General features: G+C 39.5%; 1 protein-coding gene across 2 annotated transcripts in view; it reads left to right on the top strand.

Annotated features, from left to right (window-relative positions):
• MALRD1 (MAM and LDL receptor class A domain containing 1) overlaps nt 1–18,105 on the top strand; it is a 228,651-nt gene that overhangs the window by 56,779 nt on the left and 153,767 nt on the right. For both annotated transcript variants that reach the window (XM_080974345.1, XM_080974346.1), the window contains 3 exons: nt 7,410–7,497; nt 8,029–8,205; nt 11,781–11,955. In XM_080974345.1, coding sequence (XP_080830471.1) covers nt 7,410–7,497; nt 8,029–8,205; nt 11,781–11,955 — 440 coding nt within the window. The remainder of the gene's footprint in view (nt 1–7,409; nt 7,498–8,028; nt 8,206–11,780; nt 11,956–18,105) is intronic.

Here is an 18,105-nt window from a genome sequence, read left to right as displayed (position 1 = left end):
TTTATCCATTCTGTGTGGTTGGAAACTGTGTTAATTGCCCCCATGTGGCACTGCCAAATTATAAGAAACCACTAAAAATGCCTCTAATATCTTATTATTCCATAATAACTGCTGCAGGTCTTTATTAACGACTCTTACAAAGTTCTGTTCATACATAGCTACATCGTATAAGTTGATTACCCCTGCTGCTTTTTGTAATTCTCATTACCCACATATGCTAGACTGAATTTGCTAAAATGCTGAGAATGGGAATTTAGTGTGCAATTTTGCATGAAAAACTGCAACAATGATTTACATAACATTAGAGAGTGAAGAATTATTCGGTACTTGAAAGAGCAACCTATTTAAATAACCAAATATTTATTCATACACTCTCAAATTTTAGATTCCTCTTGATGTCCTGCAGAGACAGTTTTTGTTGGTCACATCGCTATCCATAGGCAAGTTACCAAAGTCTGAGCTGGAAGAAACTTGATGTTTGCACTAGTCCCTAGCATAAACTAACAGAAAATATTACTTTGTGCCAAAACAATTTGCTGTCAGACTGCATTACTTTCATGTTGTTTAAGTCTAACATGAAATTCGCGAAATGCTATACATGTCTACTCAGATGTAATCCAGCTGAGGTCTAAAGGACTTATTCTTGGGGAAGTGGTTAGAGTATTGCAGTCTCAGAAATAGGAAAGTTGTCTGCATCAAAGAAGTCATGTACACTGCAACAGAAATCCAGACTACAAAATGGAAGAGATACAGCTCAGTTTTATTTGACAGTACAACTAGAAGTAAGTACATGGCTCATGTGGTCCCAGAACAATAACTTTGCCCATACTGCAAGTCTGTAGTACCATAAAACTGTCCATGGGTCTTCAATCACAATGGGATAATTAGCAAACAGCAGTGGCTCACAGCAAGCTCTTGACGCTTTTAGTACAGAGGGATAGCCAGTCCCTCTGATCTTCAGGTGTAAGCAAGACTTAACTTTTTTCTGAATTGTCCAGGGCAAGGCTTTACCAAAGGAACATTTGGTGTTGCTGAATAGGTTTTGCCACACAGTCTACATAAACAGTGCTTGCGAGGAAGTGAACTCCCTTACAGTCAGATCCTTGTCTACCAGATGCCCATCTTCTGTGAAATCCTAGGCCTTCACATCTATTTTTGAACAAACTTTCATTTTATAATACTTTTGACTTGTGAACCTGTGGAAAGGGTCCATTGTACATCACTTAGTTTTTTAGGAACATAAAAAATGGGTTCAGAAAAAAAGCATTTAGTTGCTACTGAAAAGATGGGGCAGGGGAAACAGAAGAAGAGGAAGCAATAAGTTTCTAATTAGTTCCAATACGAAGACTTTTTGATTCAACTCCCACTGTGTTAAAATGAAAAATAGACCCAATTTTTGGCATTAGCAACAACGTGATGAAAAATGACATTGACTTTAAAGTCAATTTTCTTAATTTTGAAACACTGGATTAAAATTAATTGCTTTGCATTTATCATATTTGCTTATATCTTATCTCATTTTTCATCTCACAGTTTCTTCTGTGTTGTTTAAAGGAGTGAAGGCCTATCTCTGTCTGAAAAGTTTTTTGCGGCTTGGCTATTTAGTTCAGTTTAATGATTTATTACCAGTTAAGCATTTGTTTCTCAAAATAGTTTTAGCTATAGGATGCCTTATATGATTAATCATATATAGCTGATTTGTTAAACTTTGGGGAGGAAAATGAATGTGTTATAGACAAAGATATTTTACTTTGTCTTTCCTCTTACATAGTTCTACAGAAAAAAAGTATCCAAGAAAACTTGGTTTACATTTTGCTGTAAACACATAGATCTGGAAAAGACTGAATTGCCTAGAGCATAAAACACATTTAGTCACAACAGGATGCATCATGGTGACAGCATAGAGAAATAGAGGCAGAGGTGGGGCAAGGATAGGACAGGAACAGGAGTGGGATGACTTTCATGGCATCTTTCCACCACCAGATCAGCTTGGTCTGCACTCCATATCCACAACTAAATTGCAACAAAGAGGGGAAGAGAGATTGCCACCCATTTGCAGACAGAGGCGCTCAGGAGAGTGATGTGTCCTACTTTACAGAGGGCAGACCTCTGAAGGACTGTGTGACCCAAGTCCTATTTAAAGATAGGAAGGGACAGCAGGGGCCTTGAAGTTGTCCATCAACCGTTGGTACCTGGACAGCACACTATGCAGGAACAAAGTTCACCTAATAATAATAATAATAATAAATTTTATTTATATCCCGCCCTCCCCAGCCAAAGCCGGGCTCAGGGCGGCTAACAACAATAAAACAGTATAAAAGTATGGCATAAACAACACTCTAAAATCATTCATTATAAAATTAATTAATTCAGGCCACTGGCAACCATTGGGCCAGAGCTCCGCGAAGATTGCCGAGGGAGGGAGTCAGGCTGTGCCCTGGCCAAAGGCCTGGTGGAACAGCTCTGTCTTGCAGGCCCTGCGGAAAGATGTCCCGCAGGGCCCTGGTCTCTTGTGACAGAGTGTTCCACCAGATCGGAGCCACAGCCGAAAAAGCCCTGGCTCTAGTTGAGGCCAGCCTAACTTCTCTGTGGCCTAGGACCTTCAAGATGTTTTTATTTGAAGACCGTAAGTTTCTCTGTGGGGCATACCAGGAGAGGCGGTCCCGTAGGTACGAGGGTCCTAGGCCGTATAGGGCTTTAAAGGTAGTCTAGTCTGTAAAGGTAGTCTTTAAAGGTAGTCTAGTCTAAGTCTTCCAAACGCTGGTAAAACGGATTATATTTCTATGTAAATTATAGTCATTATTTCTAGATTTGCTTCTCTACTTTTTTTGGGGGGGGGGGTGATGCATCAGTAGCCACTCTAGAGGCAAAGGGACATGGGCTTTCCCTCCGTGGTCCTTTAAAGTGGCTTACAACGCCAGGATCTGGGGGAAATTGGGATCTGAATTAATTAACCGTCCAACACAATTTCCCCCTTCCTTTTAGGCCTCAGGCTGACAAGATGGAAGCTGTTAGCACATGCTGCCTGTTAGTCTATCTTGCAACATCAAGACCCACACTTGTGCATTATTTCATGTTTCCAATATTCTGTGCACATTCTGTGCCCAAACAATCTACTCTGCTTTTGAAAATAGAATAGAAATAGAAGATGGCACACATACACCCAAATTAAAACAATAAGAAATGTAAACATATACATATATATATATATATATATATATACACCATAAAACCGCAGAATAAAACGAGCAGTAAAAAAAGTAAAAGAAAAATCCAGCAGCTATAAAACACGAAGTTAACTTCTCAAAATCTCAGAAGGTAGATTAAATAAATATACATTCTGAATAACCACAGAAGTTATGGAGGAATTGGGAAGAATGGGTCATACTACTGTTGGAAGGAATTGCCTTCATATCTGCCAAGAGACCTATTAACCTATGAATTTCCATAGCATCAGCTTTGTCCTTACTGCGGCAATTTTAGATAACAAGTTCAATTTGTTCTAAAAATAATCAGTATTTCTCTTTAATATACGGTAAGTCAAATATAATGTATAATTCTCATTTACAGAGAATTATTTCTTATGTAATATTTGACCAACTACATATGAGCCTTGTAAGTTTCATTCAAGCTGGATCTGCAAAGTTCTTAGAGCTAAAAGAAACTGGGAACTATTTATCCTCATTCAGATAATAAATGAGATGTGAAATTAGCTTCATGGTAAATGAGTTCCCTGGAGGATGGTACAGTATATATAATGGAATCTAAGGTTTGCACATACACAACTGACAGATGCTTTTTAAAATGACTTGCATTTTGGAACCGAATTCTGACAAATCTTTCTTCACTACAAAAAAAAAGTAGATAAGAAACTGATCCTATTTGCACCTTTACATGGAGTTTTTGTGAAAACCTCTTTGCCATGTATCACGAAGAGCAGAAATCAAGATTGCTTAGGCCAACTTGTAAGAATTATATTGGATATATCTAAGGGTCAATTAACATGTTGTGCTATATTTTTACGTATTTGATTACAGGTGTAGTGGGTCTTTGCCCCTCCCTAAGCCTCAGGGGTGGGTGTGGGTGTGATTGGGATCAAAGCTGGGAAGGAAAAGGTTAATCATCCCATTGCCTCGTCCTGCTGTCCCAATTAAAATTGGCCACCTCAGCACCAGTAAGTAAATATGGAAAAGAAAAGCACATAGTAACTTGCTATGCACTTAAAGTAACTTCTTGTTTGGACCTAAGAGCTCCCAGTTTGGAAACAGCAGAAACCGTGCTATCAGGATTTTCTCAATTAATGTTCTCAGTTAATGACAATTAGTTTGAAGTCTGTGAATACAGTTGAGTATAAGGGTGGAAAATGGGCAAGAGAAGATGGCAACTGTGTCAGATGATGGCAGGTCCAGAATGTATAGTGAGTAGTTCTAATTTTAAAAATAACATCCAGACAAAACAGTTACTATTGGTTGGTGGTACTGATGGGTCTGGAAGAAGCATCCAACCTGTTCTAAAAGAGTTTTTTTGTTTGGGGGTAGGTACTCTTGATTTTGCCTCAGTTACAAATGTGCAGGTGACAGTGGTAGTCAAGAATGTCTTTTGCCAACTCTATTTGGTTTCCCAAGTGTACCCTTTCCTGAATGTAGACCTAGCTCCAACAGTTCATGCTACCGCCTCCTCCTCTATTTAATAAGAGATACAAATCTGTGTACACAGTACTGAACTTAAAACACAGCTAGGACAGACACAGGATAGATATGGATTGTGTACACATCATGTGTACTCTGCCTCCAAGACCAGCCTGAAAGAATGTGTTATACTTTATAATCAATATCCCATTACCCAAAGCAAGGCTATTATTTATCCGTAACATATTAAATAAAGGAAAACCCCAAATTGAATATTCAGGCTAATTTTGGAAATAATGTGGCATTGTACACAAATAATTTTGACTATATGTTTATTGTAATGCAGTCTTGGTATTTTTCTTCCTTTGACAGTCTCTTAGGATGAATTCCTTTTACGTTATTATTCTCCCACATCCACACTTCTATTGGCAAATTTACTTTATCTGCACTGAATTGTAGCTAACTGGAGTTTGCCTGCCTATCAAAGGGAAGCTTCTGGCATGTAAAAACAGACACTCATCTTTTTTGTATCTTGCAAGAATCCTTCCTATTTGTTATTCATTGCTAGTTTTCCGAAAGGGAAAATATTTACAAGAACTAATTAGCTGCAGGAGAAAGGATGTAGCAATACATAATGTCTAAACATACATTCCCACATTTGACCTGAATCTGTTTACCACAACCCCATCCTTCATTCCCTCACCTAAATGCCAATGATACAGAACTGAAAAGAACATCATCTTATGTAAATGTCTGATGAGGAACATTTGTTTTTGAAAATATCAGTTGCATTACGATTTAAGATGCACTTTTCCAGCTTATTTTTTCCCTGTCACTCTTTAATTTTTCAAAAATATGGATGTATTGTCTAAATTATCACCTGTAGCTTATGGCGCATGGAAATCTAATATCGAAACTAAGATGTATCTTTCTGTTTATCCGGACTGTGGGATTCATGTGTCTGCTTTTTATGATTGACGAGAGCATTATTGTAGGGCATGTGCATGCAAGGGTTTTATAGGCGTTCAATCATTTCCCCAAACCACATGACATCTGAATGTGCAGTTTTGATCTACTGCCTGTATTGCATAGCTGATGTTGGAAATTATGCTATCTACATGGATGGTACTACCCAGACTGGGAAAGGCTAATCTGTCCTTTTCCAAAACAGGAAATTTATAAAATTTAAAGAGATGGGGGATCCAGTCCTGATTTTAATGTCATCTCATCCAGTTAGGCCTTGATATTGAAACTTGTTAGGGTGTGTAGAAAGGAAGAAACTGGTAGCTCCCCTTCATGTTCTTATGTAAAGCAAGAAAGGAGCACACAGGCATATATGTTGGGAATGTATCCTCATGTTCCTTATTTGTCCGTGTTCTCACTATTCTACCCTGGTTAGTTCTCTCCAGGTTGAAGGGCCCTTAGCAGAAATCCTTCATTTTAACTGTTTCCAATAATAGATTTTGGAATCAGACCAGATAATCAGGCTCTCCATCTTTTGTGCTGATAAAGAATGCCCAAATACATTTGACAGTGTCCAAGACTAAGACAGAATATGAGCTGTCCAATCTAAAATACTGTGGACAAGATCTAAAAGATCTCACAAGAAAAAAGTGTCCCTCTGTCTTCGTTTGTATTCCTTCCCAGTGACAGTGCCTAACATCTCATATGCCATGCCACTCTAGAAACTTCTCCAGACTTCAGGGGCAGCTTAATTGGGGAGCTACTTGGGTGTCTCTCTGTCAAGGCAAGTCCTTTAAACCCTGGACATAATGAAATATAACTATTTAACTACATAAAAGCACTGGCAGAAGGATTACTGCCAGTGCAACAGGGCATGCCCCACACTGTCCTCAAATATTCTCCATGGGGGTAGGGGAAACCCCAGAACAGATTTATGGGGTGCATGGGGTAAGGAGATGGAGAGAATGTTACATTGCACAAGTAGAAATCTTTGTTGACCAAACCAGCAACTTAATGTTATGTTGAGTCCAACCCATTGTATTTGAACTGGAGTTTAATTTAGGTCGCACCACTTAATTTAACATAAGATAAAAACCATAATACCACGGATATTGATTATAGTCAGATATCTGTTAGATCTTCTTTAGTCATTTGGGAGCTTCTTCACTCTGAGCATCTCCTTCATATTTTCAGCATGATGTGAAGTTTTTGTGATTCATTCCTGCCCATGTAGTTGAGTCATTTACATGTGCTTCCAGGATAAGGCCTCACATGTGGCTGGGGTGACATCTAAAGGGAACCTCCATATAGAAAGTCTGTTCTCTAATACCATTTCTTGAAACGCTATTTCTTTACTGTTCGTCGAATAATATAATAGCATCTTCATTTTGGTTCATTTTAATGGTATTTCCCTAATATTATGCTTCAGACACATGATGACTGAAATCATTAACCATGATTAATTATGTAATGATTACTACTGAATGTGCTAACAGTGATGAGGCTCTAACTATAGAATCTTGCCATAATTCTATATTACAGTGATATTTTAATGGGCTTACACATGGCTGTGTAGCCAACCACACTAATGCTTTAAGTGTTCCTTGTGATTAAAAGGAGCACCAGGGAGAGTTAATCATGATTAGTTTCTCTCATAAACACAGTTTATCCTCAAGAAAGGCTATAAGCGCTTCATAAAAAGTCAAAATCGTACTCTTTTGAGGGGAGGGGTATAAATGGGTATTAAACATGTAATTAGAAGTGGAAATCCTCTCAGCGGCGGTGACAGATGGCTTTTTAATTATTGCTTTTTCTTAGATCTTGGTGGAAGGTACTGTGGGGGATGGCTTCACTGGAGACATTGGAATTGATGACCTATCTTTTATGAACTGCACACTTTACAATGGTAAGGAGAAATCTAGACTTAAAACTTTTAGTGTGGCCAAATTGTGACTTATAGTTCGCATGCAAATGAAGTTCCCAATCCCAGAAATGCAGAATGCAGGAAAATGAATACCCATTTTGGAAGAAGTCATAGAATCATTGAGTTAGAGAGAGCTTTGTAGACCACCTAGTCCAATCCCCTGCTCAAGGCAAGAATTCCAGAGCTAGACTATCCCTCTATATGAGGGAGAGCCCACCGCCTTTCCAGGTAATTGGTTCCACTGTTGAATGGCTCTTAGAGTCAAGGAGTATCACTTACTGTTCAACAAAAAAATAACCTATTCTCCTATAACTTAAGTGCATTAGATCTTGCAAAGAGCAAACACCTACACCTACCCAGCTATTTGAATGTCAGCTGCTCAGTCTTCTTTTCTCCATGTTAAACCTTTTCTCATTGGGTTTGCTTTCCATGCTAAGGGCCATTCCTCATATATGAAAAAATAGGATATTTGTGAAACTCATAAGAGATAAATGTAACCATTTGCTTCTTAAGGGAATTTGCCAGTTGATTCAACAACTCCATCAGGGACATCCATTCCCGTGACACTTCCTATGAACAACTGTACAGAAAAAGAATTCATCTGCAGAGCCACTGGCCAATGCATCAATATCACCCAGAAGTGTGATTTCCGTCCTGATTGTTCTGACAGATCTGATGAGTCATCTTGTGGTGAGCATAAGAATTACACTGGTCAACAACAAATTTGTTGTCTGCATTTTTTCAGATGATTTAGGACGAATCTGATGTGCTGAATCCAAAAATCACATTGGTTTTGCTCAATCAGGTCAGGTTTTTGAGCTATGGCCACATGTCGTTTTTTTACATTTTTGATCACATGTACGCTTGTGTGGAGCATTTTAGAAGAAGTTGGTGGGGGTAAAATGCCATGTCGAATAATTGTTTTGATTGGAAATGATTATTTTAATGACAAGAAGTATTCAGGTCCAATAGTTCTGGGTGATTATGTCAAAAAGGGATCAGTTTGAAGTCATAAAACCTCGAAATCTTCCATAAATTGGTGCGGCAAAGCATAAAGTTGCTTACCATGCTTATTTTGGTATTAAACTTGGTGACCAGGATAAAGCTTGGGCGCCACACATGGTGTGCAAGGCATGCACTGAGACACTACGTGGGTGGACCAAAGGCAAGAAGAGTCTGAACTTTGGAATTCCCATGGTTTGGAGGGAGCCGACAAACCATGTCACTGACTGCTACTTCTGCGCTGTTGATGTGACTGGGATCAACAGAAAGAACCAGAGCAGCCTCAAGTATCCTCATCTTCAATAAGCACGTCGTCCTGTAGCTCATTGTGATGAAATTCCAGTGCCTATCTTTGGAGAACTTCCTGACATTAGTGATGAAGATGCCTCCAGTGTTGAAGGACATGAAGAAGAAGAAGTGGTTCTTGAAGATGATGCTCCACATCCATTTTCCCAAAAGGAGTTGAATGATCTAGTTCGCGACCTCAGCTTGCCAAAGGACTCTGCCGAACTGTTGGCATCCAGATTGAAGGGAAAAAAACCTCCTCTCTGACAGTGCTTGGATCAGCTTCTTCCGCAACAGGCATCAAGAGTACCTCCGTTTTTTCTCGGAAGAGAAGGACTTGGTGTACTGTGCAGATATTGCACAGCTTCTGCTCAAGCTTGGGGTACCACAGTACGAACCCAAAGATTGGAGACTGTTCATTGACAGCAGCAAGCGATCACTGAAATGTGTTCTGCTACACAACAGCAACCAGTTTGCCTCTGTACCCCTGGCTCACTCGAGTACACTGAAGGAAAACTATGAAGCGGTGAAGTATGTGCTGGAGAAAATTGGTTATGATCAGCATAAGTGGTTTATTTGTGTTGACCTGAAGATGGTGAACTTTTTGTTGGGACAACAGTCTGGCTTCACCAAGTACCCATGTTTTCTGTGCATGTGGGATAGTAGGGACCGTGCTCAGCATTATACAAAGAAGGACTGGCTTGTGCGGGAGGAATTGGTGCCTTGCAAAGAAAGGAACGTCATCAACGACCCTCTGGTGGACAGAGACAGAATACTCTTCCCACCGCTGCACATCAAGCTCGGCTTAATCACCAAGGCTCTGGACAAGGATGGTGACTGCTTCACTTACTTGTGCCAGGCTTTTCCAGGATTGACCATGGAGAAGTTGAAAGCTGGCATCTTTGACGGTCCTCAGATCCGTCAGCTCATCAGAGATCCAGAGTTCGGAAGCTCAATGAACGAAGTGGAACTGGAAGCGTGGAAGGCATTTGTTCTGGTAGTGAAGAACTTTCTTGGCAACAATAAGGCCAGAAACTACGCAGAACTTGTCAACAACATGCTGACTGCTTTCAGAAACCTGGGCTGCAACATGAGCGTCAAGATGCACTACCTATTTTCACATATGGACCGGTTTCCTGAGAACTTGGGTTCAATGAGTGATGAGCAGGGGGAGAGATTCCATCAGGACATGAAAGAGATGGAGACCAGGTATCAGGGTCGCTGGGACGCAGTCATGATGGCTGACTACTGTTGGACTCTGAAGAGAGACCTCCCTGCCACTGAGCATTCTAGGAGTTCCAAGAAACAGAAGTTCAAGCCCTGAAGTTTGAAAAATGGGGAAGCATTACCTTTATCAATGCCCACCATTCAGTTTACAGTAATTGATGTTTATATCAGATAATCAATATATGTTGTTGGAAAAACATTTTTTTCTCTTAAAAACATATTTAGGATTATATGTGTTGACAAAAATCAGCTGATAATGCCACAAAAATGTAATCGATTTTGTCACAAGATCTGATTTTTTTCAAATCAACATAGCACAAAAACCTGACCTGATGGAGAGAAACGGGTGCCATTTCCTGATTCAGCAGTGCAAAAGTACCCTAAAGCAGTTGTAGAAATCTAGACAACATTCAAAAAGTAAAAAAATTGTTGCCCAGTGTTATTAATGAATACTGCTGCATTAAGTTGACCTGATTCTTTCATGGTGCTATTCCATGTTCATATTAGATTGCTATTCTATGTGCATATCTTAAATTTTTTTTTGTATCTTCCCCATTCTCAAAGTAATTCAGTTTAGGTTTTACGCTCAAAGAAACTATTGTGTGCTCTTTCATATGATGCTGGGATTTGAAATGGCAGTGATTTAGAAGAAATGCCTCCAGCATGCATTGTTCTGCCCATTTCTCATTTTTAAAGTTTCATATAATTGTTTGATTTACTAAACTGACCAATGACTACAAAGCACCTTTGCACTCATCTGCATGCAAAAGGCTATGGAAATTTGAAGCAATGAGTTGAAAATATGTGCCATTAAGTTATCTAGCTTGGTTTCTTATGCAAAATAAGCCTACAGGAGCACTGTATAATCATTGTTGATTTCATAGTACTTGATAGAGCCAATTTAATAGCTCATAACCAAAAAGCTCAACCTAAAAAATTTGCTCTGCATAACACATGGTAGGTCTTAATGGTTCCATAACAGTTAATGAATTTAATATATATATTCTGTTTCATTCTTGTTAAATAAATATTCTGGAGACAGTGGCTTTCAAAACTTGACAGGGATGCCACAGACTTCAAAATAGCTTTGTGGTTTTATTGAATAAATGAATTCTTTATTTATAAAAGGCAAAAGCCTTCACATCAGTTGTCATACCTAGGAACATAACAGGCTGTCATGTCACCAGTACTATTGACAGCCTAAATTTAGGAACAATTATTATAAGAACAAAACCCCTTCACTTATGACTACTATTCAGAAGGAGAACAATATTTTGTTTAATACTACAAAAGCTAACTTTTTGAGATGAGGGGAGGGGTTGCTTTTAAGCAGAGCTATAGAAGAAACAGTCAAGAAAATAGTATGTTAAATCTGCTCTCTTGGAATCATGCTTTAACAATTGTGCTGATCATATTTAGAACAGTAGCCAGCCAGAACCATTTTGTTGGTTGTTTGGTTGGTTTTGGAAATTTTAATGTCCCACCCTTCAGTTTAGAACACAACTTTCAATACAGTATATCATAAAAAGGCTAAAAACCATCATGGGGGAAGAACATTTTGGGCAGGCTCTTATTGCTTGCAATAACAAAGTTTCCATTGCTCTGACACAGAGTACCAGTGAGAACGTTCACACAGCAACTACTAGTGCCTTGTAAAGAAACTAGCCAAACTATCCATGGAAATGAAATGACATTTCATGTCTATATTGTTCAATATAATTCCAATGTTCTTTTCTTTCTTGTTTCAATAGCCTCAGATGCTTGTGACTTTGACAGTGGAAACTTCTGTGAATGGTATCAGCCTGCTGCTAAAGTGGCAACAATAGCTTCAACCCATACTGTTAACATATTCCAGTGGGGCCTTGGAAAAGGAGCCGAAATCCACCCAGGTGGAGAGGGCCATAGACCGTTGACTGATCATACTACGTGAGTGCAATGGTCAAACCACTCAGAATTATATGTATTCCTTTCGGGCTGTGTGGATTTAGCCAGCTGTGTTAGATTTTAACAGTGAGTGTGCTGCTGCTGCTGCTTTGGTCTGCTTAACAAAGTTCTGAACAATTGGAAACAGAAAACGCAATTTACTTAACAGAGTTTTTCCAGGGTTTCAGGCATGAGATTCTCCAGACATATCCAGAAATGCTGGAGATTGAACCTGGACCTTCTGCATACAAAGCATGTCTTCTACCACTTAGTTACAGCTCTTCCACTATCTTTACACTGGATTTATTAGACTGCTAGTGTGTGTGTGTTTGTGTTTAGATTATATAAATTATATCTAGAGTCTCCAAAGTCTGGTACATATGTGCATTATAACAATGGAACATTGTATTTTGAGTCAGACTGTTGGTGCACATTGAATAGCAGTGGTTCTCCAGAGTTCAGACAGAAGGCTTCTCCAGCCCTACCTAGATATGCCAGGGATTGAATTTGGGACCATTTACATGCAGAGCAAATGCTCTACCATGGATCTGTAGCCCTAATCAAGGTTTTGGGATTGAGCTGAAGGGTTGTCCGCACTGTGCCCTGTCTTCTGCTCTCAGGCTCGAATTCCTCCCAATCCACTTTGTGAGTTCCCTGTGTGCCTCCCCCACCTGTTCTACCTGAGTTTGTGATTACATCTGGCAGTCATAATCCAAGAACACTCCCTTTGAGGCCCTGGGTTCAATATCAGTCATATGTATTGCTTAACTCATGTTTACAGTGGTGGTGGGGATTCATGTGCAAGAAGGGATGCATGCTTAGGTTTTACAACTAAGGAAGGTTTGAGAACAGGCAATGGGAGGAATTCAGGGTCATGCTTTTCCAATTATTTCATCAGTGCAAGCTTGGCCAATGGAACAATCTCCCTTTTTGTCCCCCAGCATAGTGTTCTATGAGAGCCAGTGTGGTGTAGTGGTTAAGAGCGGTAGTCTTGTAATCTGGGGAACTGGGTTCGTGTCTTCGCTCCTCCACATGCAGCTGCTGGGTGACCTTGGGCTAGTCATACTTCTTTGAAGTCTCTCAGCCCCACTCAACTCACAGAGTGTTTGTTGTGGGGGAGGAAGGGAAATGAGAATGTTAGCCGCTTTGAGACTCCTTAAAGGGAGTGAAAGGTGAGATATCAAATCCAAACTCCTCCTCCTCCTCCTCTTCTTCTTCTTCTTCTTCTTCTTCTTCTGGTGCTCCAAAAACCCCTGACCTAATAATGGGGGGTGTAAGAGGCCATGTGGGGGGCAGGGTCCCATTTCACCAGCAGGATAGTGCACTTGATACCATTACCACACCTACTGACTTGAATCTGACGCAATTTGAGGATAAACACTTTGAGCCCAGACTTCATACAGCACCTATGGCAGGCAATGTCTCACACACCCTCCCATGTTTTCACATAACAAACACTGGAATTGCCTTGGACTCAAGGGGGGGAAAGTGGCAATTGATTTCTGGTGGGTTCATTATGCAGACCATCATTTCCTAGTAAAAAGATTATTTGGATTTGCGCATGATATGCTGAACAATAAAAAGATTTAATGTGTGTGTTTTGTTGCATGCTAGCTGTGTTTGCTTGTATATAAATATGAGGTCCTGCAATTGTCTGTAAGCCAAACTGTGGCTCATTGGATCATATAGGATCTATTTGTGTGGATGGGCTATTCACATAAGGCTGTATCAAGTGCATAACTGCTAGTGGAAATGATTCTAAGAATTCTTATATGGCTTATATTGGAACAGGCATCCTATGGTGCTGTTTCCCTAGTGACTCCCACAGTTTTCTCAGATAGACTCTGTTAAGTTATTGGCTGAATGTCATTGGGGTAATAGCTGCTCTCTGTTGGGTCTGGATCTGATTTGACATGACAGTCAAAAGCAGCAAGCAGTCATATAATCTTATACCCTGACCAAGTGGGAAAAACTGGAACTGTTAAAGCATTTGCCAAGTGAAACCTCAATTTCATATTGTGCCAAACCACAGAAGAGTTGCAAAACTGTAAATAAATCATGCCAACTGTGATTAGATGCTGTGCTGGAATGTCTGCTTCCATCTTTATTACTTGAGAGTGAGATTTTATCCCATTGTTTCCTTTTCCTTTCAAGCTCAGAGGATTTATGATGGAATGTTAATGAGATGTGCTCTGTTTTGGATGAGCCACAAAAGAATTGTGAATTAATTTCAGCTCTTTGTCAGAAGCAGCCAAACTTAAAGCACAACAAAATAACAACAACAAAAAGGAACAGTAGATAATTTTTAAGCTAGTATTCAGCAATTGTTGTGTTAAATATGGAATTCTTCATCTCTGGTGCCCTTTGGTTTGTGAATTATTTTTGAATTATCAAAGGAAGAGAAGTGAGTTAAAATAAGTAAAATCAAAGGCATTGTGAAAGAAACAGGAATCACATTGATAACCATCTAGTCTTGGCTTATTTATGTGACGATAATATGTTTAGTTTGGCTGCCATCAGGCTTGTCCCAATATCCTTTGTTGGTAAAAAGTACACTTATATTAGGTTATTTACTCACATTTCTAGGTCACTGTAGTTGCAAAAGATCTTAGGGGTAGCAAGAAGAACTTAAAAATTTTTACCAATACACACCACCAACAACAACAACCAGTTTAAATCCGTCTAAAACATAGAACATCTATTCAGATGTGACCCACACTCAAAAAGTGGAAACAGTATCACAGCTGGAGCTTTGTCCTGGGTTGTTGTTTTTTTGGTATGTGTAATTGCAAAATAGGTAGTTTCCACTACCTAGGGTTGCTATATTTCAAAGTGAAAAGCTCAAAAAAGACAAGAAAAGAATATATGGCAGCCCTACCACTACCAAAGAGATACTTAAGCTTTTATACTTAACAGTGGCTTGCCCTTTAGGGAATGGAAGTTCAGTGACAAAGCACATCTCTGGTTATGTGTGCAAGTCTTCCACAGCACTCCATATCACTTTTTGGCCATTAACTGCAAAACACTAAGGATTTCTCAGAATGAACTAAATTCCTCTTTGCTCACCTGCTGAAAAGTCTGGGTACCTTTTACCTATAGTGCATATAGTGTATGATTACATTCATAGATTAACCCGAGTAATTTTCTTCCAACAAGAAATTCATTTTGCAGTTAATTATGTTACTGTGGATTAAATGGTAATTATCCGATTCTCCAAGGGCTCTGATTTCTGTGGAGTTGATTCTGTACTCCAGCACCAAGCCAGAAACAAGGGGTTTCTTATTTATTGTGAGGGATGTTAGAAAATTTGCCTTCCTATTTTCATAGTCTTCCATTTGGACTAGTAGAGACTGACGCAGTACTTGATGTGACTTTCAAGCAATGATGGCACTGAATTAACACCCCTCTCTCATTCGAGGCAGGGAACTAAAAGAGAAGAAGCATCAGCCTGCACTAACTCTGTGGATGAAGCTACATGTGGGAGGGGGGTTTACTGAGGGTGAGTGAAACCCTCTTCAGGCAGCAACACAAAGAGGCGGCAAATAGGCCCCAGCACATCTTTTCTGCATGCTTTTCAAAAAGCCTCTCCCCCCACCCTGCCCTTTTTCAAAAAGTTCTTCCATAGGCAGCCAAAGCAAAGGAGATGGAATAGTCTCAGCCCTTCCCCAACTCCAACATCCTCCAAAAACCCAAAGGGGTAGTAGCATCTTTCCTTTTGATTTGATTTGTTATATTTTTCTATGCTGCCTTTCATTCAAATCAATCCCAGAGCGGCTTACAAACAATACATAACAAGAACATTATAGAACACAATAAAACATCACAAGTACAGCATAAATCATATGAAATAATTAACAAGTCACCAGTAGAAGAATTACAATCTAAAAAACATTGTAACCAAAGCAACAACTAAAAAAATAAGCTAAACACCGCAGTTAAGGCAAAAAGCATATTATGTGATTAACAGCATTTATAATCCATAAAACAATATTAACAAAATAGCAACCAAAAAATAAACTAATTGCTGTTAAGCTCATACACACCTGCTCTACACCCCCATAACTCATAATATCTCACTCTATTCAGCTCACTAAAGTGCATATACACATAATGCCTGTGGCAGCAATGCTGTTCTGGAAGTTCTTTGGGCAGGAAGTAGGGTTGCACTGGTGAAACCAACCACCTTCTGATGGAAAACAGAGTCTCTCTTCCCTCACAGTTCTTCCTCTGGAAACAGCTCTCTTATGAAGGCTCCTAGGGCTGGACAGGTGAGAAAAGCCATTACTGCACCTGCTGGCCAACACAGAGTCTCTCTCCCCTCACCTATCTCATCCTATCTCTCCTATGCTCTCCCATCTTTGTCCCACAACAGCTGCCAAGGCAACGTCTTTGCTTCAGAAAGAAGGGGAGGAGTTATCGTCATAGCCAGTTGGAACTGAACTTCAGCAAGTACTCTGTGTTGCAGTGCCAGAGGCATCATACCTGTCTCTCTGTTTGTGTCAGTGGGCTCTCCTTGCTTAGAAGGTTGCTTGCACAACTTTATTTCTAGAAGGGCTAGAGACTTCATTTTTTTAAAAAAAAAGCTCAGAGTTTAGGGCCACATCTGGCATAAATCCAGTTCTGACTTCACTCATTGGCTAAAAACACTGAAAGGTAGGAGCAGCCAGGCTGGTTCATTTAACACAAATTGCTTAGCTAGATATCTGCACATTATGCTTCATAACTTTCTTTCTAGAAAGGTTAGAGACTTGGTGTTGTGTTTGTTTTTTTTAAAAAAAGTAAGAAGTCAAAGTCTGGTACCACTGTTCAGTGATGATCCTATTGGAATAGCCTCTAATTTTAATTGAGGAGCAGGAGAAATGATAAGTGAAAACAACACAACAAACTAGAAATACTGGAATTTGGCAGTTCATTGTAGTCATATCTCAAACAGATTCTCTCAGTTATTTGGTGCCCCTCAACCACTGGGGCCCAAATTTTACACATTCTGTGCATACCTATAAATCTGCTAGTGGTGCTTACCTCGCTGAATGCCTTTTGGGGAGGGACAGGGTTGGAAGAAGGCTCATATCTTTTGCCAGTCTCATGCCAAATGCACAATAACTTGCAGGCTATTTGACGATGTCTTCATGGTGGAAGTTCCCAAAGAAATAAGGCTGATTTGTGGGAAACAACAATAGAAAAAGAAAATCTGTAGAAACTCTTTAAATCGTAGACTGAAAATTATGAATCCAGGAATACTTAAAATTTAAAAGCAACATTATATACCATTGAGAGTGCATTTGTGTTTGCAATTTAGCTTTTCAGTATGGGTGAGTGGGTGGAATGAAAGGATAAATATTTTTCACTGCAATGTGTTTATGTTGGCTGCTTTGGGGCGGAATGTGCTGACAGTATATATTTTTAGATAGATGTCTCATTGAGATAGTGTGAAATTAATGGAAGTGCATTCAAATGACACTTTAAGAAACAGAGATCATAAAGAGTGCTGGAGAGTATTCTTTATAATGTAGTACTTGAATCTGTGCAGTGAAAATGGCTCTTATGTAGTGTTCTTTACCCCCCCCCCCACATAATCATTTTTCAATAGTTAGTGATGTCTCTCCTCATGTGTGTGTATGCATCTCTGTGCTATATAATGGTATGTATACTTCAAGCTCCATTAAATATAGTCACTTCAGACTATATTCTATTCAACATGTAATGGAACGTATGACATTAATTTACATTGCCTACTTAGCATTCTTTCAATCAGTGTTATCTTCTGCAAAAAAAAAGCCTGTTGTTGCATAATGCACAAAAGTGGTGAAAGTGAATCGCTCCATTTCTGCATCCCTACTCATTTTTGTCTTTCAGTCAAGTCATGTACTTAAAGCTCAACTCTTCAACAGCAGCTGCATTGTGGGAAAGAGCATTCAAATCTCTTCTCAGCCATGAAGTTCAATAGTGCCTTTGGGCAGGTCTCACTGGCCAAGGGTGCATGTCACAGTAAGCCAGGGGTCAGCAAACTTTTTCAGCAGGGGGCCGGTCCACTGTCCCTCAGACCTTGTGGGGGGCCAGACTATATTTTGAAAAAATAATAATGAATTCCTATGCCCCACAAATAACCCAGAGATGTGTTTTAAATAAAAGCACACATTCTACTGATGTAAA

Source organism: Podarcis pityusensis (assembly GCF_964106645.2).
Source record: "Podarcis pityusensis genome assembly, chromosome: 12".
Classification (NCBI taxonomy): Eukaryota; Metazoa; Chordata; class Lepidosauria; order Squamata; family Lacertidae; genus Podarcis; species Podarcis pityusensis.
This window is presented reverse-complemented; position numbering and strand designations above follow the sequence as displayed.